We start from the raw sequence: 27555 nt of genomic DNA, 5'->3' as shown, positions 1-27555 counted from the left end.
CAAGTAGCTGTCATTAAGAGAATGAAAAGGGCAAATGTTCAACCTTCTGAGAAAGAAGTCTGATTATAATCAGATTGGTGATGTGGTATGTGAGGAACCTACAAGTTTTTTGTGAAGAAAAGGAAACCCCAAATTCCCAAAGCCTTAGCCAGATGCTGACATAAAACTATGCAGATTAGTTATCAGGAGACTCCAGGGGGTCGGCGTGTATTCTACAAAGACAGGTATGTTTGGGACCCGCACAGAGACCAGAGCAGAGTGCTTAAGCGCATTGGCAAGAAACTGCCTGCACTCAACTCCTGGCTCCACCACTCACTACTCAAACATAACTGCAATCTCTTTGTGCCCCGACTTCCCTATATGTAAAACAGGACAAATACAGGATCTGCTACTTAGGATTTTCATGAAGATTAAATGAGAATGTACAGGGAGTTCAGACGAGAGCCTGGCACACATTAAATGTCATATAAGTAGGCCTACCATTTAATTTACCACCCACTGGGATAATTCTGTGAATGAAAAGGGACACTGTTAGTAATTGCATCAGGACTGCAAAAACTGAGACCGTGTCAAGCAAACCAGGACATATTGTAAGTGAGAAGAAATGAGAAAATGTGACCAGAGGAAGTAAAATTTCCTGTCTCACCTCTTTATTCGGAGGCTACCCATAGGTGCAGGTACCAAACATTAACATCTGGATTATATTCTCCTGCGTGCACACTGTTAGAGCTAAACGAGCACGCTTAGTGTTTTGCTATAAATGGTTTGGATTAATATGCCAATCAATGCTGACACAGTCCCCTCCAGATTAATGACAGGCATCTAACACATACTGAGCAGACGGTAATGGGAACAGGCAGAAAGATGGTAAGACTTGCTCCTGGCCCTCAAGAAGCTAGCCACCAGTTAGTTAAATGATTCCTGCAGGTGCTTTCCTGCGGGTAGTCCCCAGAAGCCATTGCTATAGCAAATACACCCAAACAGGAAGATATCTCGGAGAAATATTGAAAAAGATGAGAAAGGCAGCTTAAAAAAATGAAGATAGTGAAAAAGAGACATAAAGGCGTATTTCATTATTTTAACACAGCACTGCCAAATAGTTTAAGACATTCTAGAAAGAAAAAAGAAAATTCACACGAAAGAGTTGTGGCAGGTCGCATTTGTTTTGGCCTATGCGGCACCCACTTCCCTTTCTTTGTGGAATCACTGCTCGATCTCAATGGAAATCAAAACTCAATTTGAAAGAAAACATACTGAGAGAGAGAGGGAGAGAGAGAAGGAAAGAGAATGAATCAGGGAACTTGTTAATTGTGCGTGATAATGGCTCATAAAAAAAGGTCCTCATGTTTTAAGGGCAGGCACTGAAATATTAACAGATGAAATGATGTGATGTCTGGGAGTGGGTGTGGGTACAGAGCAGCCATGAACTTGTGACTGTTGAAGCCTGAGTGATGGAGATATGGGAGGTAATTATTCTATTCTATTCTATTTCATTCTCTCTGAGTTTAAATTTTTTCATTTAAAAAAATATTTTTTCCTACTTCATTTAGAGTATGATCCCAATGTCATAAAAGCATTTCTCTCCATGCTTCTAGCTGTATGTATATTTACATGGCAAGATGTCTGGGATAATGGGTGGTAGTAATGGTTATTTCTCGCTGCTGATAATTTGAGATAGCTTCATTACTTTCACTTTCTACATTGTTTGAATTCAAAATACTAATTGTGAAATAAAAACAAAACCTTGAAAACCAAAAAGCAAAAGAAAAAATACAAATTATGACGTAGTTTCCCCAAAATAATAGAATGATATTTCTTAAACCAAAAGCCTAAAATCAAGAAAGATAAATGTTAGCGCCGAAACCGGTTTGGCTCAGTGGATAGAGCGTCGGCCTGCAGACTGATAGGTCCCGGGTTCGATTCCGGTCAAGGGCATGTACCTTGGTTGCGGGCACATCCCCAGTAGGAGGTGTGCAGGAGGCGGCTGATCGATGTTTCTCTCTCTCTATCCCTCTCCCTTCCTCTCTGTAAAAAATCAATAAAATATATTTTTTAAAAGTTTTAAAAAAAAAGATAAATGTTAGCATTGGTTAAATTTGATTAGTGGAAACACAACTGGTTATTTTCTATTTGTATTTTCTGTATTATTTTTAATTAAAAACTAATCAAGTACTTGTGAATATTCTCTAACATAAGGTTTCTTAATATTTGTCACTACTAACATTTTGGGCCAAATAATTCTTTGCTGCGGGTGCTATCTAGTGCACCGTAGAGTGTTTAGCGGCATCCCTGGCCACTGCCCATTAGACACCAGTTAATACCACCATCATCTTACCCGTTGTGGCAACTGAACATGTCTCCAGATATTACCAATTGTGCCCGAGAGGTAAAATCTCCCCCACCTAAGAACCACTGCTCTAACATGATAAATCGCAACCAAAATTCTCAATTCTGCAAAACACAAATTTCCCAATCCTTAGGTATATCTTGCATGTATAATAATTCTCAACATTATGTCAGTCCCTCTTATTCTTAATTCAATTACTAAATACTTTACTTGTAGTTCAGACTACCTCAAGTAGATAAACCAATTTTGCTGCTGCAGATTGAATGCTGAAATTACTTTTTTTATTCAGTCCAAAGCCTGAAACTAAAAACCTTCGGCGACATATAGTACCATCACCTTCAAGAACAAGGGGAAAGCATTAGAAGGTTATATAATGCAGTCTTCTTTAAATGTACAACTTGACCTTTGGTCAAACTAAACAGTCCCAAAACATGCCCCAAAGCAGAGTAAGTCACACAAACATAAATGCTCAAAGGATAGCCTCTTCTAGCCCATTATCTAGCCCAGGCGTCCTCAAACTATGGCCCGCGGGCCACATGCGGGTGTTTTTGTCGTTTTGTTTTTTTTACTTCAAAATAAGATATGTGCAGTGTGCATAGGAATTTGTTCATAGTTTTTTTTAAAACTATAGTCCGGTCCTCCAACGGTCTGAGGGACAGTGAACTGGCCCCCTGTTTAAAAAGTTTGAGGACCCCTGATAGGAGATCTGCAGAGCAGCAACATCAGCACCAGCCAGAGTTTATTAGAAACACTGACTCTCAGCCCCATCCCAGACCTACTAAAACAGAACCTGCATTTTAACAAGAGCTCCAGATGATCTGTATGCACGTTAAGTTGGAGAAGCAGTGATCTAGCTGTTCATATACAAACTTGCTTGCAGCTGATGTTTAGGGAGCTACGTATATTCTTGTAATCCAGAGAACAAGTTTCTTATACTTAGGGGGATAACATAAAAACTATATAATTACAAAATAGCCACAGGCAAGAGAAAACTTAATGGAATTCACCTATATCACCTCCAAAAAATTATCTATAATCATATGAAACCAAATGCCATATTTTAAAATTAAGCTGAGCCCAGCCGGTGTGGCTCAGTGTTGAGTGTCTACCTATGAACCAGGAGGTCCCAGTTCAATGGGCTCGATCCCCAGTGTGAGGCATGCAGGAGGCTGCCAATCAATGATTCCCTCTAATCACTGATGTGTCTCTCTCTCTCTCCCTCCCCCTTCCTCTTTGAAATCAATAAAAATACATTTTAAAAATAATTAAATTAAGCTGAGAAATTCAAATAGTCATTTACAATAGACCCTTCCCATTGAAAGAGAATTTAATTACCTCTCCCAGCACAGTGTAAAGCCAGTCTGAATAGCATAAAGCTATGGTTCCTAAACCTGGCTGACTATCCTGGAATTTTTTTAAACACAGATTTCTGGGACCTACTTCTAGATATTAAGACTCAGGAAGGCTGGGAGTCTATATTTTTAAGAATTATTTTAACAATTTCTAATAAATTCCATTTGAAAATCAGCCTTAAGAGAACTTTTTAAAAATTAGTTTTCTTTCTCATTATTTTTTAAAATAATGGATATGCATTTGGCCTATTTCAAATAACTGATATGTAAAAAGACTTAACTAAGGAACTAATCAGTCCTGGGGGCGGGGGGGTGAATCTTAGATGAAAGTGAGTTCACGCAGTCTCAGTGACCCATACCTAGGAAAGGGTGGGTCAGCCTACTCAGCAGTCATGTAGTGCCCGGGAATAAAGAAATCATTTCTGAGTGTCTAGACTTGAACTCAATTCTAGAATGACTACAACCAGCAACCCCCTTCGGCACTATACTGTACACCAAGCATGTCAAACCCGCGGCCGGCGAGTTTGACATGCTTGCTGTACACAGTAGGAGCTTAAAAATATATTTCTAACGAACAATATGAACACTGCAGAATCTTATCCTGCCCTGTGCAAGATAAGATTGTATCAAGGCCTCTAGAAAGATCTGTATTTCAAGAGGGGAAAAAAGGAGGAAAAGAAGAGAATAAGAGGGGGAGGAAGAGAAAAAGGAGGAGGAGAAAAAAAAAAGAAAAACCATTTTTCCCAAGACATGAATTTTAGTAGCAACCTAATGAGCTATTCGTGAATCTGTCCATTTCTTTATATCTCCACTGTCACCATCCTAATCTCAATCAGTATCATCTATCATGGAGCCTTTTAAAAAAGGTTTTAAAAATCTTAAAAAAGGGAAAAAAAAAGAAATGGCAGCATCTGTCTGTCTATTCTTGCTGCTATAACAAAATACCACAGACTGGATGGCTTATAGACAACAGGAATTTATTTCTCACAGCTCTGGAGGCTGGAGGCCTGAGATCAGGGTGCCGGCCTGGTGGGGTAAGGTTCTCTTCTAGCTGCACGGTTCTCGCTGTATCCTCACATACTAGAAAGGGGCTCAAGGATGTCTCAGGAACTTTTTTAAAAATGTTTTTTATTGACTTGAGAAAGGGAGAGGGAGAGAAGCATTGACAGAAGAGAGAAACATCGATCTGCTGCCTCCTGTATGCACCCCAACCAGGGATCAAGCCCGCATTCCCAGACCTGTGCCCTGACTGGGATTCCAACCAGTGACTACCTTTCAGTGCACAGGACGACGCTCAACCAACTGAGCCACACCTGCCAGGCGCCTCTGGAGCTGTTTTTAAGGCATTGATCCCATGAAGTCCCGCCCTCATGACTTGAGCACCTCCCAAAGGCCCCACCAATTACCTTTGGGGGTTAGAATTTCAACATGAGTTTTGGGTAAGGTGACCAACGTCCCGCTTTTGGCGGGACAGTCCCGATTTTTAACAATTTGTCCCGCGTCCCGCGGTGTTTTAAAAAAGTCCCAATTTTTGGAAAGAATGCACGACAAGCTAGGGAACGGTGAGAGAACGGGAAGGGAATATACAGTTTTCGGCGGCCATGTGGCTATTTAGCCAGGATATGAGTTTTTTATTATTTTTGTTAATTTTATAATGTTAAACTTTAATAATAAATAATTGAGAACTGATTATCGAGAACTGCTTATCAAAGTTCGCATTGTTGATCAGTTGTTAGGATTCGACCACCAATGTTTGGACTTAGTGAACAAAGGCATTTTTTGGGATTGGCAACAACAAAAACATTTTGTAACTGTCTCTCAGACGGTACACATCGTACTGCGTGCTAGTAAGCTAGTTAAACAAGTGATGTCATTACAAATCAGCTATTCAGATAATTTAGGTAAGTAATTTATTTATTTATTTCATAAATACATAAATTTTCTTGAATTTAGCAGACAGTACTCGTATTATTTATATTTTATAGTGGCAGCAAAAAGTCTAGCGCCGGCCTTGAAAGTGACACTTACGACTTACGTTACGGTAAATTCATGACCTTTTAAACAACGACAGCAATCTACTAAAAAAAATTCACTCAAATGAGAAATATGCCAAAGAATAAAATAATACTATACATAATTTTTTATTTATTATATTTGTAAATTGTACTTATGTTGAAATTTAAAAATATATATTACAATACCATTTTTGCGTTCTATGAAAATTTTTGTTGCTCCATATAGACCAAATTTTTAATCAAGAAAACATCCCCCGCCCCCCCCCCCCCCCCCCCGGTCAATGGTGTCCCACTTTACCAATGTTAAAATCTGGTCACCTTAGTTTTGGGGGAACACAAATACTCAGATCACATCAGCATCCTCAAAACAAACATCCTTAACACCAAGGTGTTCCAGTGGTGTGACCTTGGCAGTAATTCCAGATCTCTGAATTCCCTTGGTTCCTGCCTGTTTTCAGAACCGGATCAGTGCTGTGAGGTACTTGACAACCTTCCAATAAATTCCTTTTCTGCTTAAATTGGCTGGAATTAGGGCCTGTAATGCTCAACCAAGAACCTTTCCTGAAACAATGCCATGCCTTTTTCCTTTCTTTTTTTTAAATTACCTGTCACTCACTAAGTATAGCCTTCCAAAACTGCATATAATTAAAAAGCTGAAATTCTAAATGCCATTCACATCATCAACCTCTTGAAAACAGCCTGCAAATCGAACAATGAGTTTTATTTATTACTTTGATTAAATCCAATCTTCTACCTACTTTGAGCTTGCATCTCAGCAGCTAACCATGGCTGAAGAAACGCAATCATACTGAATGGGCTCATTTTCAATTCAGGACCTCAGAATGGGCACTCCCACCACATTCCCTTCATTCCTTCACTCTTTACCTTCCTAGAGCACTGTTTCACACCTTCTCCGCTCTCCTCAAACATCCCGCATCTCTGTCCCATCCTCACTTTCAGCTGATGGCAACTGTTCTATGGTTCACTGAAAAAACACAGGCAGTGAACTTACTACAGAAAGAGAGATTAAAAAAGCAATCCCATTTCCATCGCACCAAAAAAATTAAGATTCCTAGGAATAAGCTTAACTAAAGAGGTAAAAGACCTGTACTCAAAAAACTACAGGACGCTGAAAAAGAGATAGAGGAAGACATAAACAGATGGAAGAACATACCGTGTTCATGGATTGGTAGAATCAACATCATTAAAATGTCCATACTACCCAAAGCAATCTATAGATTCAATGCACTCCCCATTAAAATACCAACGGCATATTTCACAGACCTAGAACGAATTCTCCAAAAATTCATCTGGAATAAAAATGAGAGGGGGGGGGGGGAGAGAGAGAGAGAGAGGGAGAGAGGGGCAGGCATTGATTGGTTATCAAAGCCACAACCCAGGCATGTGCCCTGACCAGGGATTGAACCAGCAACCCTTTGGTGCACAGGACGATGCTCAACCAACAGAGCCACTCCAGCTAGGCAGAAGGAATTTTTTAAAAGGAGGAAAATTTCGTGGGTTCATCCCTGTAGTTCTGCTGAATCAATGCAGAATTTATTAAAACCAGATAAATTATATCTTTTTAAAATATATATATTTTATTGATTTTTTTACAGAGAGGAAGGGAGAGGGATAGAGAGTTAGAAACATCGATGAGAGAGAAACATTGATCAGCTGCCTCCTGCACACCTCCTACTGGGGATGTGCCTGCAACCAAGGTACATGCCCTTGAAAGGAATTGAACCTGGGACCTTTCAGTCCACAGGCTGATGCTCTATCCACTGAGCTAAACCAGTTAGGGCAAATTATATCTTCTTTATTCTGGTTCTTTAAACTCCTGAAGAAATTCAAAGGCCTGAAAAAGATTAATGTTATTTTATATGTATACATAACCATCAATATGTTAATGCTAAAATATAAAAAGACACTTAGAGACATATGAAAAAATCAGGACATTTGAGATTCCTAAGAAACTTGTGATTTAAGGAGGCAGCAAGAAAAGAAAGAATTGTACAGATTGTCTGTGTATTGTAATTCTCTCTACCTCTTAGGTGAAGTTTGCATTTCCAAGTAATATCCTTCTGTTATTGGTAAAATATATTCCGGATATTTCAGAAGAGTATGTTACCTGAAATAAACCTACATTTCAAAGAAGAAGAGTTTAAGGATGTTTCATGAATCTCAAAGACTTAAAATAATAGTCAACAAGTAATGAAAATTTTCAATACTAACAGTATTTAAGAATATGAACATATTGAGAACATAACTGAAAAAAATAACAATAAAAATGACCTCTTATTGGGTGCTAAATCTGAATTGCAAGCATAAAAGAGATTTAATAAGGCAGTATAACATTATTTTGCACAAAATGAGTACGCAAAATCAAACAGAAGCCTTTAAAAGACAAACTCTTATGCATAACAAGATTGCTTTAAACTCATTTAGAGCTGTTCAATGTTAAATATAAAAAAATTAGGAAAGCTAATAATTGGCTCATTACAATTTAAAAATGCTAAAATGAGGCATGGCAGTGAGATACAGTTGCACTGCTGGTAAATTAAGGAAGGGAGGAGGACAGATGTGGGAGATAACTTCTATGGTGGTGTTTTTCCTATTTGTGCACCACATAGGGAAATCTCCCATCTAGTTATTAAACTTTCAGTCTGTCTGAGGTAATAGCTATTATGCCAAAAGCAATTACCCAGGCTGAAGCAGGAGATCTGAGAGTTTTGTTGTTATGTTAGCAGATGTGAGATAATTCCTGGGTTTGTGTTACATGCTCTTATCCCTTAACCACATCTACAATATCAAAACTCTCACTCCTGTTCCCATTTCTTCTCAATTGGCAAAATCACAGATTTTTTCAAAAGACACCCTTACCCTAGATATATGTGCTCTTAGCATTTGGACCCAGATCATTGTTTGATGTGGAGACTGTCCTGTACAGTGATTGTAGGAAGATCAACAGCATCCCTGCCCTCTACACACGAGATGCCACTAGCACATTCCCCAACTGTGACAATCAAAAACATCTCCAGACATTGCCAAATGTCTCCCGAGAGGCAAAACCACCCTCAGATGAGGAACACTGATCTGCTGTTATCTCAAGAAGTTCACTCGCCATTTCCCCCCTTAAATAGAGGCCATTAAACATGAATTTCCTCATGTTGTGCTCCTACTTCAATTCGTCTTCTTCCTTCTACCAAAGAACAGCTGCTCCTCTCAGCCTCCACCTGCACATCATGACCTGCCCATCAGTTATCCTCTGGCCAGGATATTTAATTTCTCTCTCGGGTTCCAAACATGCTCATTTTTTTCTTTCCTAAACAAATCCAAACCTTTCTCCTCTCTCTCCTTCTCTATACAACTAAATCTTCATAAGGATCCATCTTATACTCGTGGCCTTCACTTTTCCTCACCTCATGTAAGGCAATCTGTGAAATGAAAAAAAAAATTATCTATATATATAAAAAGCTAAGCAACCATCCAACCGTCCGACCGGCTGGTAGGTATGACATGCACTGACCACCAGGGGGCAGATGCTCAACGCAGGAGCTGCCGAGCTGCAGTGACTTGGCAGCGGCGGTTCTTGGGTGCCGCACCCTGGAACCACAGAGGAGGGAGCCCAATCCCCGCAGGCCAGGCTGAGGGACCTCACCTGCTGGAGGGACCCTGCTCACTCCACAAATGCCCTTCGAGCCCTGGAGCCGCCCCAGGTGCCGCCGGCTGGGGAGGGACCACAGGAGGTTGGCTCCAGGGCATGTCCAGCCCATCCTGCCCAGTCCCGCCCCACTGGCCACCTTCTAATTCATTCCCTTTCAGTGTGCAGAATCCGTGCACCCAGCCCCTAGTATATATATACTTTTTAAAAAATGAACTTCTGAAGAAAACATTTGACCTGGTAAGCAACCCAACTTTTGATTTCCATGACACTGGTCTCCTAATTCTCTTCTGATGGCTTTCTCTGGCCATTCTCTGTTTCTTCTGCCTCCGCTAAACACAAGTCATCCGTTAGGGATGATTTTCAGTCCTCTCCTAAATGAGTTCCATGGCTCCAAAAACCCCTAGAAATTCTCTGTATCTCTGACCCCATATTATATCCTGAGCTCCAGATTAAGATTCTTTAACAGCAAGGTGGCAGAATTTTTGAATAAAAAGGTAGCAATATTAACATACACAATAATAATAATAACCAAAAGAATGCCTTCTACATGGCAGGAAGTGAAGAAAAGTTTATAAATACTACCTCATTTAATTTACTCTTCAACAACCATCTGAAGTAAGCCCTACTATTCCAGCTGTATAAATAAGTTTACAATATCAGACAAGTCAAGTAAACTTTCTCACATAGCTAACAAATTATAAATATAGGACAGGAACTAAATTTTACTTTAAGGCCAATTTTCTTAATCAAGTGATATTATTTCATGTTACCTTTTACATTTCTCCTCAAAATTCAATTCTCAGGGTTTCCCTGATTTTCACAGGATCACTTAAGGTCAACAACGTAAACTGTACACTCTTGGCTTCTATAGGAAGAAAGCATTATTTTTCTAAGAATCCTAGGGCTAAAAGAAAGTCAGCGTTATCTAGTTCATCGCCAAGCCTACAGGCGGAATTGTACGGAAACCATGCCAGACAGATGGGTATCTTCTATTTTTAATGACATCTGGGAAAGGAGATTCTTGCCTACTAAATTTAGATTACAAGCCAAAGGAAGGAAGCATAACTAATTTTATACTCCATATAGCTACACCTTCGCATACAGTTGGCAATATGTTTCCTAGCAGGATTATTGGAAGTAGAAATGGATACTTAAAAACTAAAGAAAAAATCAAGCCAGTCACTGGAGAGGGACTCAATAGGACTCTTCAAGCTGACCAGAGAACAAAATCATTCTAGTCCAAAGTATAAAGGAGCTGACATCACATTCTTCCTATGATACCACATCTGGCAGAAGTAACTGGAAAAATGACAAAGGAGTTCCTAGTCAATTCCAGATCTTACTGGAGAAGAGCCATGACTGCAACTGAACTCAGTAGCATTTTGAGGTGATTACTTCTACCCTTGCCATCACTTCCTCTAGCCAGGGGTCCTCACACTTTTTAAACAGGGGCCAGTTCACTGTCCCTCAGACCGTCGGAGGGCCGGACTATAGTTTAAAAAAAACTATGAACAAATTCCTATGCACACTGCACATATCTTATTTTGAAGTAAAAATACAAAACGGCAAAAACACCCGCATGTGGCCCGCGGGCCGTAGTTTGAGGACGCCTGCCTAGGCTCTAGGTTTTAGAATCCAAATACTTCACAACCCCCCTCCCCCCCACCCCCTCATCACCACCCCCAACTCCCACCAAAAGATTTCAGTCTAATTCTGCCAATCAGATGATCTTTGCCGGCGTTCAACACATTACAGGAAAAAACAAACAAAACAAAAAATTAGCAAATGCGGCAAAATAAAAAGATTTGCCAGTGCACTTAACTTTAAAAAATTATTTGCACTGTTACAGCAGAAAGATAAAATCACTTTAAGATAATTAATCTTGAAGAAGTTACTGGCTAGAGCTAACACAAAAGTTTCATTGGCCTTAAGTCATATACTTTCCCAAATTAACCATTTGAGCATACATCTTCACAAAGTTAGGAGGGCTTTAGCATGACTTCAAATAACATAATCCCTGGGTCAAATCATACTGTAAAATTAAGTTCATCCTTTTTATAATGATGTAAGGAAATCGCAGAGTAGATAATTTCTTAAATTTTGACCTCTAACATCACATTAAAATCTAGCACAAACTAGCAATAAATGAAAGTTGATAAAGCTAGAGAAATGTTTGTATGAAATTATAATAGTGTTGGTACAATTCTAAAAACCCAGGTCATGGCTTGACCATTTCCTGAAATAAGTATTCATCATAGGAAATGTCAAGGATAAGATGAAAATAATGACCTGACCCAATCAGGCAAAATCATCAAATACCTTTCTGAAAGTAATCCATGCTGTTTCCCAAAAGAAAGCATCCACTTCTATCTAAGCAATAATGAGTAGGGACATTCGTTGCCAAAACAGTTCTTTCTCCTATTTGTTTAGTGAATGATTTGACAATGAATTGGAATTAAAGAGACAAGGTTTTATTTTGTCAAATTCTAATTTTATAATCATTGATTTAAGTAACAACTGGTTACAAGTAAAAACTGGTTACAAGCACAAAATACCTATTTTAAACATACTGTCTTCAAATTTAAATCAAAATCGTCAATGCTATCATGAATTGTATGCATTTTTAAAATCATTAATAGCAACATCCTCTGACCCAGAGTGAACCAGACTGATTTTAAGATTTCAGCATACACCAGTTACAAGGACTGCCTATAACTGAAACGACAGGGCTCTCTCTATTCCTTTTCAAGTTTTATCACCTTAGTCTAAAACATAACTGTGAACTTCAAGGAGCACTCAGAGGGCAAAGAGGAGACACCAATGTAGAAGCAGCTCATTAGGCTTAAATAATTCCATCACAAACTTCTCTCAATTCTGAGACCCTAAAGCTATTCTTATTTTATTTAAAGTGGCAGCACTGTTTTGTTGCCTGAACAACAGTGACCCTCAAAGGGGCTTACCAGTTTTTACATTTGCTGGCAGTGAATTAAAAGTTGACATACCAACTGTTAGAAGCCACCTGGTGGTGAGAAAACCAAGGCCCCATTTAAGATTTCAAATAACTCACTAATTCAACAGTAATTAAGGGACAGGTTCTATTCCCCCAGGTGTTAAAATGTTCCGATTCCCTTAATGGCACTGGAGAAATTGTACTTCAACCAGACCTGCCTCATTTCCCCATATAGAAACGAATCCAAATAGCCTTTAGAAGGGCTTCAGGCTCAAAATTCCTACAATTCTGTACAGTATCTCTGAATGTGTACAGTAGAAATGGAAAATGCTGTACTGTAAAAATAAAGAGAACCACAGATAAATACTTGGACACAATTGCTTATTTACACTTTCTGTATTTCCATTTTTGCCACAGAGAAGGAAATTATTTACTGTTTCATCCCCAAGAACTTAAAGCTCATCTCCTAATATAGTTCCAGACCTTAATCTCAGAATATAAACACTTTGGAAGAAACTATAAATACATTCATATTTATTCAGTAAGATCTTAGAAAATTTCTTAAATTTTGATGTAAAAAAATTTTTTTAATCCTCACCCAAGGATATTTTTTCCATTGCTTTTTCTTTCAGAGAGAGCAGAAGAAAATGGGAGGGAAAGAGAGAGAGAAACATCGATGTGAGGAGAAATACATCTATTGGTTGCCTCCCCCACACTCCCTGCCCAGGGCCAGAGAAGGAACCTGCATCTCAGGTATGTGCCCTTAATCAGGAATCGAACCTGTGACCCTTTGGTGTGCTAGCCAATGCTCTACCACTGAGCCACACCAGCCAGGGCTTGCTTAAAGTTTTTAAAGTTTAAATTACAGATGACAAGTAATTCTGTCTACTCAACACAAAAGCATGATTAAAGAAATATAAGCCGGTGTGTGGTGTGGCTCAGTGAGTTGGAATGTCCCTCACTGAGGGTTCAATTCCTGGTCAGGGCACATATCTAGGTTGCAGGTCCCATCCCCAGTTGGGATGTGTATGGGAGGCAACCAATCGATGTTTCTCTCTCTCTCTCTCTCTCTCTCTCAAGTTAATAAACATATCCTCAGGTGCGGATTTAAATAGAATATTTACATGCACTGGAAGATTCATTTTCAATGGCCTAGCCATCCAGTAACATTTTTTAGCACCATGAGCTTTATTTCCTGCCTGACATCCTCAGGGATCTGCTTTGACAGCTCTCCTGTACAATTTCTACTACAAGACTTCTCTGGCCTCTCTTGGCACATCTAAACGGCTGCTAGGTAATATTTCTTTTGGCAAAAGACGACATACTTTATAGAAATAGACCTTTAATTGAACCCTTTCCACTCAAACTCACATTCTTCCCTAACATGTGAAGCTGAAACTGTCTACTCTAACCAGATGGACACATTTAATGGTACCGAAATGTTACATATTCACTAAACTTCCCCTATAACAGAATTCAAGTTACAATCCCTCCTGAATAGAAATAAAGAATGGTTTTGGACCCAGTGGTGTGGCTCAGTGGTTGAGCATCGACCTATGAACCAGGAAGTCATGGTTGATTCCCAGCTGGGGCACATGTGCGGGTTGCAGGCTCAATCCCCAGTAGGGGACATGCAGGAATCAGCCAATCAATGATTCTCTCTCATTATTGATGTTTCTATCTCTCTCTCCCTCTCTCTTCCTCTCTGAAATCAATAAATTTTTTTAAATGGTTTTGGTAAATCATATTCTGAACTAGTTATTTTTCTTTCGGTTGCCCTAGAATTATAGACAGATATCCATTTGACAAGGTTTTATAAAAATAGAACTGAGTGAAACCTAGAAAATGGTACTTCCAAAGTTTAAGAACTATACTTTCAATTCATCAGTCGCACCTTTCTATTCAATACAAACACTAACCCACTACCAAAGAGGCAAAACATACATTTTAGAGACTGACAGAACCCGACTTAAGTACTGAAACAATTATTTAAGTCAAGGTCTCTTCTTTTAAAGCAGTGATGGCGAACCTATGACACGCTGACACGCGTAGCCATTTCTGATGACACGCGGCCGCTGAGGCGGCTGCAATGCCGAGAATAAAACATTTGCTGCTCCTGAGGATGAAACATTTTTTCCTCAAAGTGACACACTACCTGAGTTATGCTCAGTTTTTTGGCGAAGTTTGACACACCAAGCTCAAAAGGTTGCCCATCACTGTTTTAAAGTCTCAATACTAACTCCCAGCATGCTTTAATTTAATTCATGTGCCTATTTGGCCCTAAGTCTCGCTAATACTAAGTTTTATCAGAGATAGAAACTGCCTGCTGGTTTATAATCTACTAGGGAGGATAAAAGAGTATACAAATTTAAACGTATATATTATGGTGGTTTGACATAGTTTGAAAAGCACATGATTGATGTGCTTATTCATGATTAGATGGATGGCTTTGAACAGATTATTTGTCATCTTAGAAAAACAGCTGACGGCCCAGCCGGCGTGGCTCAGTGGTTGAGCGGCCATCTAAGAACCAAGAGGTCACAGTTTAATTCCCAGTCAAGACACATGCCTTTTTCTCTTTTTTAAAATTTATTGGGGTGACACTGGTGAACAAAATTATACATGTTGCAGGTGCACCATTCTACAACACATCATCTGTACACTGTATTGTGTGTTCACCACCCCAAGTCAAGTCTCCGTCCATCACCATTTATCCCCCCTAAACCCTCCTCCACCTCTCCCCACGCCCTGCGATCACCACAGTTGTCTGTGTCCGGGAATTTCTGCCTTTAAATCTTGTATCTGTGAGACTTGTAATAACATGAACTGTCTAAAAACAGAATTCTTTTCATTCTTAATGGTCTTTACTTTCTTGATACTTCAAAGTGAAAATGTACCAGGTTATCCAAAACAACGACTTTTATCTAATTACCTGAACCATTGGAGTGGATTATCTGATAAAATGACACTATCTCAATTACAAAAATGGGTGAAATAGAAAACAATGGATTCAAAAACATGAGGACGTTTGAAGCATTTGAAACCAGAAGACATCCACATCAAGCACTGTTTTCATGTTATGGACGGGACTTTAATAAAGCCTGATAGGAAATTATCTCCAATATTACTATTTTAGTCTGTAGCAAAAACTTTATAGAGCCAGACAAAAACTGTGTCTTGTCTTGACTGTGCCACTTCCTAGCTGTGCTACGTGACTTTCCTGAACTTCAGTTTCTCTATTTGTAAATGGGAATAATACCATCTGTCTTCAAATGAAGAACAGATATAAACCTGATCTGCTAAAAGGCACCAGCACCCAGGGAATTAAGTTACTAGTATCCTGCTTTGGTCTTCTCCTTCCATTGTCATTTACTACTCTACTTGGTGACCCACAGAAACACAAACGATTAAGAATTGATTAAAACACATAGTGAACACTTAAGAGCTACACATTATATTGCATGTAAAGTATTCACCAATACATTTAAAGGGCTTGTTAGAAAAATAAACTAGTGACAAAAGGTAATACATGAGACATCACTGATTAATCCATCAGTAAATGCCAGTCATTATCAAGAAGTCCAAGAACCAGCACCAGCCCACCCCTGGTTTTGAAATTTCTCCATCACCTTCTCCCTAATCCTTTTTCCAAAGAGGTCATTCTGGACTTCAGCTCTTAAATGAACCCTTGGGCCCTAATTTAATCGATATGTAAAATGAAAGTCATTGGCATAAAAACCTATAAAGAAAGTGGACACAGAATCTGTTTTTCTTCTCTTGTGAGACTAACAGTGCTCCTGGAGGTAGAAACACTAGCACATCTTGTTCTTACAGTGGAGGCAGGTTAATATATAGTGCGGTCTCTACTCCAAACTCTGGCAAAATGGAATACCAAGTCAGTTATCTTCTGTTGTGTAACTTAGTAGCTTAAAATAACAAGCTGGTTTGGCTCAGTGGATAGAGCGTGAACCTTTGATCTGGGTAGGGCTTGGCAGGGGCAGTTCCCTGCTCGACATGGCCCCCCCTCCCCCGGGGCAGCATCCTGGGGATCTGGAGGATTAAGATCCACTTGGAGGATGCTCACTTGCATGGCTGGCAGGCTGATGCTGGATGTCAGCTGGGAGCTCAGCTGGGGCGGAGGCCAGGTGCTTCAGATTCTCGTTCACACAGGCCTCTCTCTTGAGCCCCTCACAGCTCTGCCTGGTGGCAAGTGTGCCAAGAGAGGAAGGTGGGAGTACATGGCATTTCTGTGACCTAGCTCCAGAAGTCACATAGTGTCGCTTAAGCCATGCCCTGTTGGTGGCAACAGTTACAAAGGCCTGTGGTGAAGAGATGAGACACAACCATTACTGCTGTTCTCATTTTCGGTTCTTATAAGTGTATTTCTAATAGCACAAGATCTCACTCATCTAGGGGAAATAATGAACAACATAGACTGATGAACAAGAACAGACCCAGAAACAAGGAGGCATGGATCAGACTGTCGGGCCTCAGAGGGAGGGTAGGGGAGGGTGGGGGTAAAGGGGAGAGATCAACCAAAGGACTTGTGTGCAAGCATATGAGCCTAACCAGTGGTCAAGGACAACAGGGGGGTGGGGGCATGCGTGGGGAGGGGTGTGGGATGGGAATGGGGGGATGAGGACAAATATGTGATACCTTAATCAATAAAGAAATTAAAAAAATAAAAAAAGAGATGAGACACAGACCTCACCACTAAATGGGAGGAGTGTCAAGGTCACATTGGAAGGACAGCACGTGGAATGAAAGATGCTGTTGCAGACATCTTTGGGAAATACAATCTATCACACCAATGGAGTGTTTCTGTGCCAAAATACATCAATGTTAACTTTTTGTCAATAGTGTTTATTGGTCTGTATTAAGTAGACATTTCCTGCAAAAGCAACAGGTAAAGAGATTGGAAAACAATAACCTGGAGTTCCTCCTCCCTTGTGATTAAAATAAAGCCAATAGCTTACAAGTAATTGTCTTCAGGGCCAAAAGAGAGAAAAAGAGAAGAAAAGACAGGTACTTTCCAGAATAGAAGAGTGATAAAATACAGAAAGTGAGTAATCTCTCACTAAAAAGTAAACATTTTTGAGTTGAAAAAACTTTTTATATCAGCTTATTGCCTTTATTCTAACAAACTGAGCTTTTCTCATTTACCTTTCAGTGAAGGTTAGGAAAACCTCTTATTTTTAGTAAACCTCTAAATTCTGGAATGCATAAATTTGTATTCACTCAATTCCCTATTGTTACTGGCAGTAAAAACCCTTAAAACTGAAAAAGCATGGAACACCTTCAGGTTAACAAGGTAAGGAGAAAGCTGAGGTACCTGCACCGTTTCAGGGAAGGGTTTATGAGCACAGACAACAGATTACGTAATGGATGTTAGAATAAAGATGAATCAAACCCCTGGGGCAGGCAGGGATTAAAAAGAAAGAAGTGACTAGAAACCAGCCAAAGCTCTAGGGATTTCACCAGCAGGCCATGCTACATGCTCTTTAAACACATTCTTGTACAAAGACTCCATCCTTAAGCCTACGTCCTTTTCCCACATATTAGAGCTAGAAATGACTCCAGCGATAGCGAGTCCACTGGTTTCCAACGTTTTCAAGTATAAAAGTCTCTTTTTAAGAGTAAAAAGTCGCAGGTGAAGGCATATGCTGAGGGGTAGGGGAGGCTGGGGGGAGCTCAAGGGGGGGAAAAAGGAGGCATATGTACTATTTGTAATACTTCAAGCAATAAAAAAAAAAAGAGCAAAAAGTCTGTGGATATCCACATGACAACCATTGTGATTTTATTATCTAGTTATTGAGAAAAAAAAATCAATAATGACAAAAGTAGCACAAATTCACTGACACTTCTACAAAATGCTATTGCTATTTTGTCACAAGGGCATTTACATGAGATGTTGGATTTAGATAAAATTCTTAGGAAACGTTGAATACATGTCAGTTATTGGTAAACATGTGAGTAAACCATATTTGAAAAGAATGAGACAGGAAATTTTTCTTTTTTATTGAATTTATTGGGGTGACATTGGGTAAAAAAATTATATAGGTTTCAGCTGTACAATTCTACACATCATCTGTATATTGTATTGTATGTTCACAACCCCAAGTCAAGTCTTCTTCCACCACCATGTATCCCCCCTATAGTACGCCCCTTCCCCTCTGGTAATCACCATACTGTTGTCCGTGTATATGAGGTTGGGTTTGTTTGTTTTGTTTTTCTTAATCCCTTCACCTTTGAGGCAGGAATTTTTAAGGACTTCCTTTTCAGGTATGTTACAGGACCTCTGCTATGCCTATGGTTAGACTCAATAACTAATCTTTTCCAACACGGATTCTATAATTCTCTTATAAATTATTAAAAACATCCCCCTTCTTTTTAAGCTATATCTACATGATTTAAAATTGCCTTGAGACAATTCAGATGCATATTCATATTTTACATAAAAGTAAGAGTCCTCTTATTTGTTGATTATAATTTTATTATCACCAGCCAGGAGTTACTTCAATAGATCAATGACTTGCTTGTCTACTCTTAGGAAGGCTAATGGCAACTATTCTAAATCTAAAATCTTTGTTTTTGATAGTGGCTCTCTAAAAATCTGCATGTGGTCACTCCGTAGGTTGCAAATTATCACAGTCATTTAAAAGTTCTGACTGCTGCCCTAGCCAGTTTGGCTCAGTGGATAGAGCATTGGCCTGCAGATTGAAAGGCCCTGGGTTCGATTCCAGTCAAGGGCACATGCCCTGGTTGCGGGCTTAACCCCAAGTAGGGGGCGTGCAGGAGGCAGCTGATCAATGATTCTCATCACTGATGTTTCTATCACTCTCTCCTTCTTTCCTCTCTGAAATAAAAATATATTAAAAAATTAAAAATTAAAAACATAAAAATTCGCCCTGACCGGTTTGGCTCAGTGGATAGAGCGTCGGCCTACAGACTGAAGGGTCCCAGGTTCGGTTCCAGTCAGGGGCATGTACCTTGGTTTCGGCACATTCCCAGTGGGGGGTGTGCAGAGGGCGGCTGATCGATGTTTCTCTCTCATCTGATGTTTCTAGCTCTCTATCCCTCTCCCTTCCTCTCTGTAAAAAATCAATCCTACATAATAAAATGGTAATATGTAAATTACCATCACTCCACTACGCCCACAATTGGGCCAGCAGGAGGCGCAGGGGGCGGGACTCAGGGTGGCCGGGGTAGCTGATTGGGCCAGCAGGACGCTGAGCTCGCGGCGCCAGTGGTGCCGCGAGCTCAGCGTCTGTGTCATGGCTGCGCCGGAGGCTTTCGGAAGGCCTGGTGCACCGGCGGACAGCCGGCCAGGTCCCCCGCGATCAAAGGCCAAAGCGGGGGACCTGGCCGGCTGTCTGCTCCGGCACAAGGCCTTCCGAAAGCCTCCGCAGCGCCGGAGGCTTTCGGAAGGCCTGGGGCACCGGCGGACAGCCAGCCCGCTGGTACACCAGGTGCATGATTAAATCATGCACTGGGCCTCTAGTAAAATATATTTTTAAAAAATTAGAAATAAATAAAAATTCTGACTGCCACTTTGCAGGCATTGGGGAACCATGTGTGAGCACCTTCAACCTGGACCCATCCAGAGAACTCCCAAGATATTGCCAAACAGGCATATACTCTCTCCTGGCCCGTGGAGTATGTGGACAGAAGATGGAAGAAAGAAACCCAGCTGCAAACAGAACACAGAGTGGTGTCTAGCCTCAGAGTGAAATGTTTCCAAAACAGCTGCCAAGTTTGTGAAAATACAAACACCTCTCCCTTCGCTCGGCCTGCGGGGAAGATGGCCATTCCAAGGCAGTCTGCACCCACGAAGAAAAGCCACAGCTGGCAATGCAGAAGCTATGACAGGTTTAAGAGCACTTTGGGAAGGCAGGGGTGAAAGACCGGCCATAAAAGAGTAGGTTATATATTAGTCAGGTTCTACTGAGAAACAGAAGCAACAGGGTGTGTGTGTGTGTGTGTGTGTGTGTGTGTGTGTGTGTGTGCGCGCGCGCGCGCGTGCACACGTGCATGCAGAAAATAAGGAATTGGCTCACACAATGATGGAGACTGAGAAGTGCCGAGACCTATAAGCTGGAGACCCTCCGGAGCCAATAGTGGGGTTCCAGCCCGAGTCTGAAGCCTGAAAACCAGGAGGGCTGATGGTGTAAGTTCCAGTCTGGCAGCAGGTGGGCTTGAGACCTAAGACGAGCCAAGTTTCAGCTCGAACCCAAAGGCTTTAGAGACGGATGCCCCAACTCAAGCCATCAGACAGGAGGGGTTTAGTCTTTTTGTTCTTTTCAGGCCTTCAACTGATGGGATGAGGCCCACCCCCACTGGGGAGGGCAAGCTGCTTTACTGACTGAAATATTAATCTCACCCAAAACACCCTCAGACACATGCAAAATAACGTCTGACCAAATACATGTCTGAGCATCCCGTGGCCCAGTCCAGCTGAAATTAACCATCACAAAATTAACCATCACTTCTTGCTTGACTCTGATTTGCCCATTCTTCCCAGACAGCCAAGAAAGGGTTGAAAGGAGTTTAAAACCTGGTGACGGGCACCAGGGAGAGGAAAACGGACTCTTCACTGGGCAACTACCTTTTGGCTCTTTTCTTAATAGGAGTGAACATGAGCAGGGGACTATCTTCTAACCTGTGGGACAGAAGACCAGGGAGAGAGCAACGACTCTGAAGATAAAGAGCAGATAGAGATTTAGTTACTAGGACAGGCACACGTCACTGCCTGGAAGTAATTGTCCTTCAATGCCTTTAATACAAAGATAGCTGTTTCCCCAACACACACACACACACACACACACACACACACACACACACAACCATCAGACACCTAGCCAGGAGAAAAAGCTTACCCAGAGATTGAGCCCTATGGGTATAATGGAACCAGTGCCAGAAGAAAGGAGACTCTCAAAAAATAACAATAATAATAATAAATCACAGGCTCATATAACTCAGCCCTTGTGAAGCCAGAATTATAAGTCAAGCCTTTGGCCAGGGCTGCAGTCAGCTCCAGGCTCAATTAATGTAGGATCCCCTTCCAAGCTCACTCGTGCTGGCCGGCCTCGCTTCCCTACCATGTGGCCCTCCCCACAGGCTGTCCGAGTGTCTTCACAAGGCCACTGGCTGCCCTCTCCCCAGGGCTGACTCACACCATGGCAGCTATCGCCTCCTCCCTCTCCACCCCCCAGCAAGCGATTCAGGAGAGAGAGTGAAAGCGCACACCCAAGCCAGAAGGCCAAGATCTGGGAAGTTAGACCTCCTCACTTCTGCTGTATTCTGTTCATCAGAAGTGAGTCGCTAAGTCCAGCCCACACTCAAGGGGAGGAGAATTAAGCTTCACCTTTTAAAGAAAGGAGAATAAAAAAATTTTTTTTTGTAAACAGATCTTTAAAACCACCACAGGGACTAAAAGAATTACTGAGGGGAAAAGTAGCTGAATAAGCTATTAATTAAGACATCAATGGATGTTTTATTCTCACTGTATTCCCCAATCCCCAAGAAGATAGTCCTTGCCTCGGGGGAGGCTTGTGTTTGTTTTCTGAAAGTGTTAACTTCTTGAGGAGGTTATGCTGAGGAAAGAATGGAAAGATAGTGCCGTTGAGGGCAGAAAAAATGGGGTGATTTATCTGGGAAGGAGGAGTCTTTGGGACCCACAGAAAGAGGGGGTCTGTAACTCCACTTCCCAGCAGTGTTCTAGCACAATAGCAAGTCCTTGGAGGGAAATGGGCATGTATTGTACCTAGGAAGGTACAGTATGGAGTTTCCTCAAAAAAATTAAAATGGCCCTAGCCAGTTTGGCTCAGTGGATAGAGTGTCAGCCTGCGGACTGAAGGGTCCCGGGTTCAATTCCGGTCAAGGGCACATGCCCGGGTTGTGGGTTCAATCCCCAGTGTGGGGCATGCAAGAGGCAGCCGATCCATGATTCTCTCTCATCATGGATGTTTCTATCTCTCCCTCTGCCTTCCTCTCTCTGAAATCAATAAAAATATATATATTTTTTAAAATTAAAAATGGAACTTCCGTTTGACCCAGCGATCCCACTTCTAGGAAAATATTCTACAAACCCCAAAATACCAATCAGAAAAAAATATATACACCCCTATGTTCATAGCAGTGTTATTTACAAAAGCTAAGATTTGGAAACAGACCAAATGCCCATCTATAGATGAATGGATAAAAAAGCTGTGGAATACTATGCAGCTATAAAAAAGAGGGATCTCTTATCCTTTGGAACAGCATGATGGACCTGGAAAATATTATGCTAAGTGAAATAAGCCAAACTGAGAGATACAAATATCACATGATCTCACTTATTTGTGGAATCTAATGAACAAAATTAATTGACCAACAAAATAAGACCCGAAACAGGGAGGCATGGAACAGACTGACATACCTGGATGTGGGGCTGGAGGAACAAGAAGAGATAAACCAAAGAACTTGTATACTTATATACATAGCCCATAGACACAGGCAATAAGGGGGTGAAGACTTGGAGGAGTGGGTAAGGGCTGGGGGGAGAGGGAAGGGGGTGAAAATGGGAGATATCTGTAATACTGTCAACAATAAAAATATATTTTAAAAAATCAGTAACAGTAGGATATGAGATGCTTGCTTATCTCAAATTATTTTAGTGTTTTTTTTAACAGTATTATAGTTTGACCTGAACTAGGAAGGTTCTCAAAAGATAACTCAGCCCTAACTTATGTCTATCAAAAAGAATGACTTAACAGCAACCATTCTAAAATAAAAATCACACTTTTGGCAACTGTTTTCCAAAATGTAACAGGATACATATTTTAATAATCAACAACTCTACACAACAGGCCAACTCAAAGGGATACTTACGGCTACATTTGGCAATTAATTCATTTGAAGTGCTCACCAGGAATTTATATAATTTGATATAGAGAATTTTTTAAGGCCACAGCATGCAATTGATAGTAACAACTGTAAAAAATTTCTGGCTACAGTCATTATATCCTTTCTCTATAATTAATCATTTTGTTCTTCAATGTATTTTTATTGATTTCAGAGAGGAAGGGAGAGAATGATACATTAATGATGAGAGAGAATCGTTGATCGGCTGCCTCCTGCATGCCCCACACTGGGGATCAAATCTGCAACCTGGGTGTGTGCCCTGACTAGGTATCAAACCAGTGACCTCTTGGTTCATGGGTCAACACTCAACTACTGAGCCACACCGGTTGGGCTATTGTTAGATATTTTCTATATGCCAGGCACTATACTAAGCATTTACAACTCTGTAAGTGTTTGAACTATTATTATTTCTATTATACAGATAAGGGCTCAGAAAGGTTTAACTTGCATATGATTTCACAACTTGCATTCAAATTCAACCCAAACTATTATATCTAGGTGTATGTAAAGGCTATCAGGGGAGCAACAAGATAGAGCAGAGGAAGGAGAAGGTGAGGGTGGGGAAAGTCTGCATGGAGGATGAGACATCTGAGCTACGACTTAAAGGAGGGAGTTTGCCAAGAAACAAGGAGGAAGTATTACATAAAAAAAAAGAAAAAGTATTAAAAAAATGCAGAGCAAAGAGGAAACATAAGTTCCAGGAATGGCAAAGAGAACATAGAGTTACATTCAGCAATTAATTCATCATCAAAGGTTCACCAGAAGGCTGTCATTTAATACTAGACACTTACTAGTAATAGGTCTGTTATTGAGACTTTCCATGTACTAAACTGTGGCTGGAGCTCTGGCTGGTTTGGCTCAATGGGTAGAACGTCGACCTGCAAACTGAAAGGTCCCGGGTTCGATTCTGGTCAAGGGCACATGCCCAGGTTGCGGGCTTGATCCCCAATAGGGGGAATGCAGGAGGCAGCTGATCAATGATTCTCTCTCATCATTGATGTTTCTGTCTCTATCCATCTCCCTTCCTCTCTGAAATCAATAAAAAATATATTGAAAAATAAACAGTGGCTGGAAAGATAGGCAGAAGTGAAATCAAGGCAGTCTCTTTTTTTAGGATTAGGCTACAAGTCTGAATTATGTTCAGTAAGCAATGTAAAACAGAAAAATCTTAAGCATGAGAATTACAAGATGGACTTTGTATAGTATGGTAAATAAATTAGACTCGAGGTAGGGAACAGAGTCAGGGTACTCCAGAGTCTAGCAGTGGAGTAGTAACAGTAAAACAAAGGCTGTTGAAAACAATACAAGCCATATATGTAATTTTTAATTTTCCAGTAGTCATTTAGAAAAAATAAATTTAGTAACACTTTTATTTAATCCATTATATCTAAAATATTATTTCAGCATGGAATCAATATAAAAATTAGTAATGAGAAATTTTACATTCTTTTTCTTTTTAATCCTCATCCGAGGATATTTTTCCATTGAATTTTTGAGAGAGTGGAAGAGAGAGGGTAAGACAGAGAGAAATATTGATGTGATAGAGACACATCAATTGGTTGCCTCCTGCATAAGCCCTGACCAGGGCCGGGGCCGGGGCCGGGGAGGAGCCTGCAACCTAGGACCATGCCCTTGACCGGAATCGAACCCAGGAACCCTTCAGTCCGCAGGCCGACGCTCTATCCACTGAGCCAAACCGGCTAGGGCTACATTCATTTTTTGTACTAACCTGAAATCTGCATGTACTTTATCCTGAGTACACCTCATTTTGGACATGAAGTTTTCACTGGAAACATTTAATCTGCATTTAAATTTCACAAAATTTACAGATGGAGATGTAGATTCACAAACCCAAGTTACTCCAAACATACTGAAACATTTTCCAATAATGAGTCAAATTTAAATTAATCATCATTAACAGTATTAAAATTTCAGTTCCTGAGTCATGCTAGCCACGTTGCAAGTGCTCAACAGCCATATAGGCCTACCATACTGAACAGTATAGGCCTAACGAGTGACAAAGGAACCATGGCTGTTGGCACGTCCACAATCCGCATTTCACATCTGCCTACTGTTGAAGTTTTCTGTGCACTAACATCAATAACTTACCAAGTATCCGCTATGACAGTAGTCCTGCTGGCCACATCCTCACTACTGCAGCATCCTTTCCCTAGGCCAGTGCCTATACTTGTGAAAAAGGAATCTTCTGCCCTAGCTGGTTTGGCTCAGTGGATAAAGCATCGGCCTGCGGACTGAAGGGTCCCAGGATGGATTCCAGTCAAGGGCACATGCCCGGGTTGCAAGCTCAATCCCCAGTAGGGGGAGTGCAGGAGGCAGCCGATCAATGATTCTCTCTCATCATTGATGTTTCTCTCTCTTCCTCTCCCTTCCTCTCTGAAATCAATAAAAATATTTAAAAAAAAAAACACAAAACACCCATCTTAATAAAAAAAAAAGAAAAAGGAATCTTCTAATGACTATACAGAACTGCTCTATAGAACCAGACATGCTGCACGCACTAAGAAATGTTCGTGGAATGGACAGATGCTCTTCTTCAGCACTCAAGGAATAACTCACTTGTCTGCAGACTACACAAGCCCTTTTTTCTATTTTCCTAGGGCTCAACTATGTGTTATTAGACTCTGTGTACAATGAAAAAAAGAAAAAGCAATAGGGAAACCTATTTTCAAGATGACATTTATTAGGGGGATGATAGTATAATGGTTAAGAGCATAAGTTCTGGAGTCAGACTGCCTAGATGCAAATCCTGGTTCTGTCACTTAGGAGATGTGTGATCCTGGGTAAATACTTGGCCTCTCTGTTCCTCAGTTCCCTTTTCTGCAAAATAGTGAAAATGGTACGTACTTCCTTGCGGTGGGTGCTTCAAGGGTTACAGAAACTAACACATACAAAGCACACAGCATCTGGCAATAAACACTAGCTTTGAAACAGAGCTGGTGGAAAAGCTGAAATTATGGCTAACGTAAAAAACTAGGATTTCTCAATTATCCATGTCTCTTTCCCATATAATCTTAGACTACTTCCCCTCTCCCCCCAAAAAAAGTCTTGCAGACAGTTATATTCGTTAAGAAAAGAGCTAAATAAAGACTTCACCTGCTGACAGTGTAGAAGTATGCAGTATGGCACAGGTGCAGTCAAGCAAATGTAAAAACACAAAACAAAACAGGAAGGCATTTTTACCTTACCTGCTTTTCCGTTTCCGAGGTGTTTTCTCCACTGTGCCAGTCAGTCTGCAGACCAAACAGATGAGATGACAACTCCAAGTCACACACAAGAACACGTCGCCGGCCCTACTCTGCCAGCCAAGAACTCCAGGTCCCACCCTCCAGGACTAAGGGCTCGCTAAGCCCACACCTGACCTTCCAAATGCCTGTGCTGTTTCCCCTACAGAACAAGACCAGGCGGAGCTGGGACTCACTGTTCCCCCAACGTCCTCTCAGCCCAAACCCTGCTCTGCCTCCGGATCCCTCACTCCATCCTCAGCTCTTATTTGTCACAGCCCAGCTCCCCAAAACCACCCAGCACCACCTACCTACTCATTGTCTGCCTCGTCACCCCAGCAAGCCCCTCTGGCCTCCCCTTGGAGCCCCTCGCGAGCCTGCACCCCCCCCCTCTCGGGGCCCCGCCCCTCCGGGCCTCGCGCCCCCCGCATTCCTCGGCCCCTCCACGGGGCGTGCCCCCAGCCTCACCCCTCGGCGCCCCCTCCCGCCCGAGCCCCTCCCGCCTCGAGGATGCGATCGCCGCCCAGTCAGCTTCCCCCGCCACCAACCCCCAGGCAGCCTCCGAATCCCTCGAATCCCTCCAAACGAAACCCCCCGCCCTGCCAGTTTCTGCGCCCCGAATGCTTCATGGCCCCAGGCTGCTGCCCCTGGGCCCGCTCCCGCCCCCATCCCCAACCCCAACCTCGACTTCCACCCAGTTCCCGCCCCACCTGGTGGCCAGGCGACTCCGCGGCTGCTGAGGCTGCCGGGCTCCTCTGACCATCCGGCTCCTGCTCCGCCGCGGGAGCAGCTGCGGCGGCCGCAGGGCTCGCTGGGGAAGCTGAGGCGGCGGAGGATGGAGTAGGCGGAGAGGCGGGAGGAGGGCCTCGCGCCTCGGCCAGACTGCCGCGGGGCCCGCCTCCTCTGCGCCTCTCCTCCGCTCCCATTGGCTAGAGCCGTAGCATGCCCGAAATCCTGGTGGTCGATTGGACGCGCGGGCCGTCACATCCCGCCACCTAGTTTGGTTGAGACTGCAGGTGGCGGTGGAGGTGCCTTAGAGACCACTAGCAGGGCAGGGGAGACTGAGCGCCACCGCGCGTCGGA

At 41.7% G+C, this 27555-nt stretch overlaps 1 protein-coding gene across 4 annotated transcripts in view; it reads right to left on the bottom strand.

The window, feature by feature from the left end:
- Window positions 1-27353, bottom strand: part of SCAI (suppressor of cancer cell invasion) — an 80801-nt gene extending 53448 nt beyond the window's left edge. For 2 of the 4 annotated variants that reach the window (XR_013814454.1, XM_079789771.1), the window contains exons 1-2: window positions 27183-27335; window positions 26437-26481 (exon numbers count right to left, since the gene is read on the bottom strand). Coding sequence is in view for 1 of the 4 variants with exons in the window: in XM_079789771.1 (XP_079645897.1) it covers window positions 26437-26481; window positions 27183-27235 (98 nt within the window). In the remaining 3 variants the exon portion in view is untranslated. Of the gene's footprint in view, window positions 1-24021; window positions 24579-26431; window positions 26482-27182 lie in introns of those variants that run through there. The other 2 variants (XM_079789770.1, XM_079789772.1) reach the window with 2 other exon arrangements.
- Window positions 27354-27555: the final 202 nt, after the last annotated feature.

Source organism: Cnephaeus nilssonii (genome assembly GCF_951640355.1).
Source record: "Cnephaeus nilssonii genome assembly, chromosome: 14".
NCBI classification, from domain to species: domain Eukaryota; kingdom Metazoa; phylum Chordata; class Mammalia; order Chiroptera; family Vespertilionidae; genus Cnephaeus; species Cnephaeus nilssonii.
Note: the sequence above shows the minus strand (reverse complement) of the source record. Positions and strands in the feature narration are given on the sequence as shown.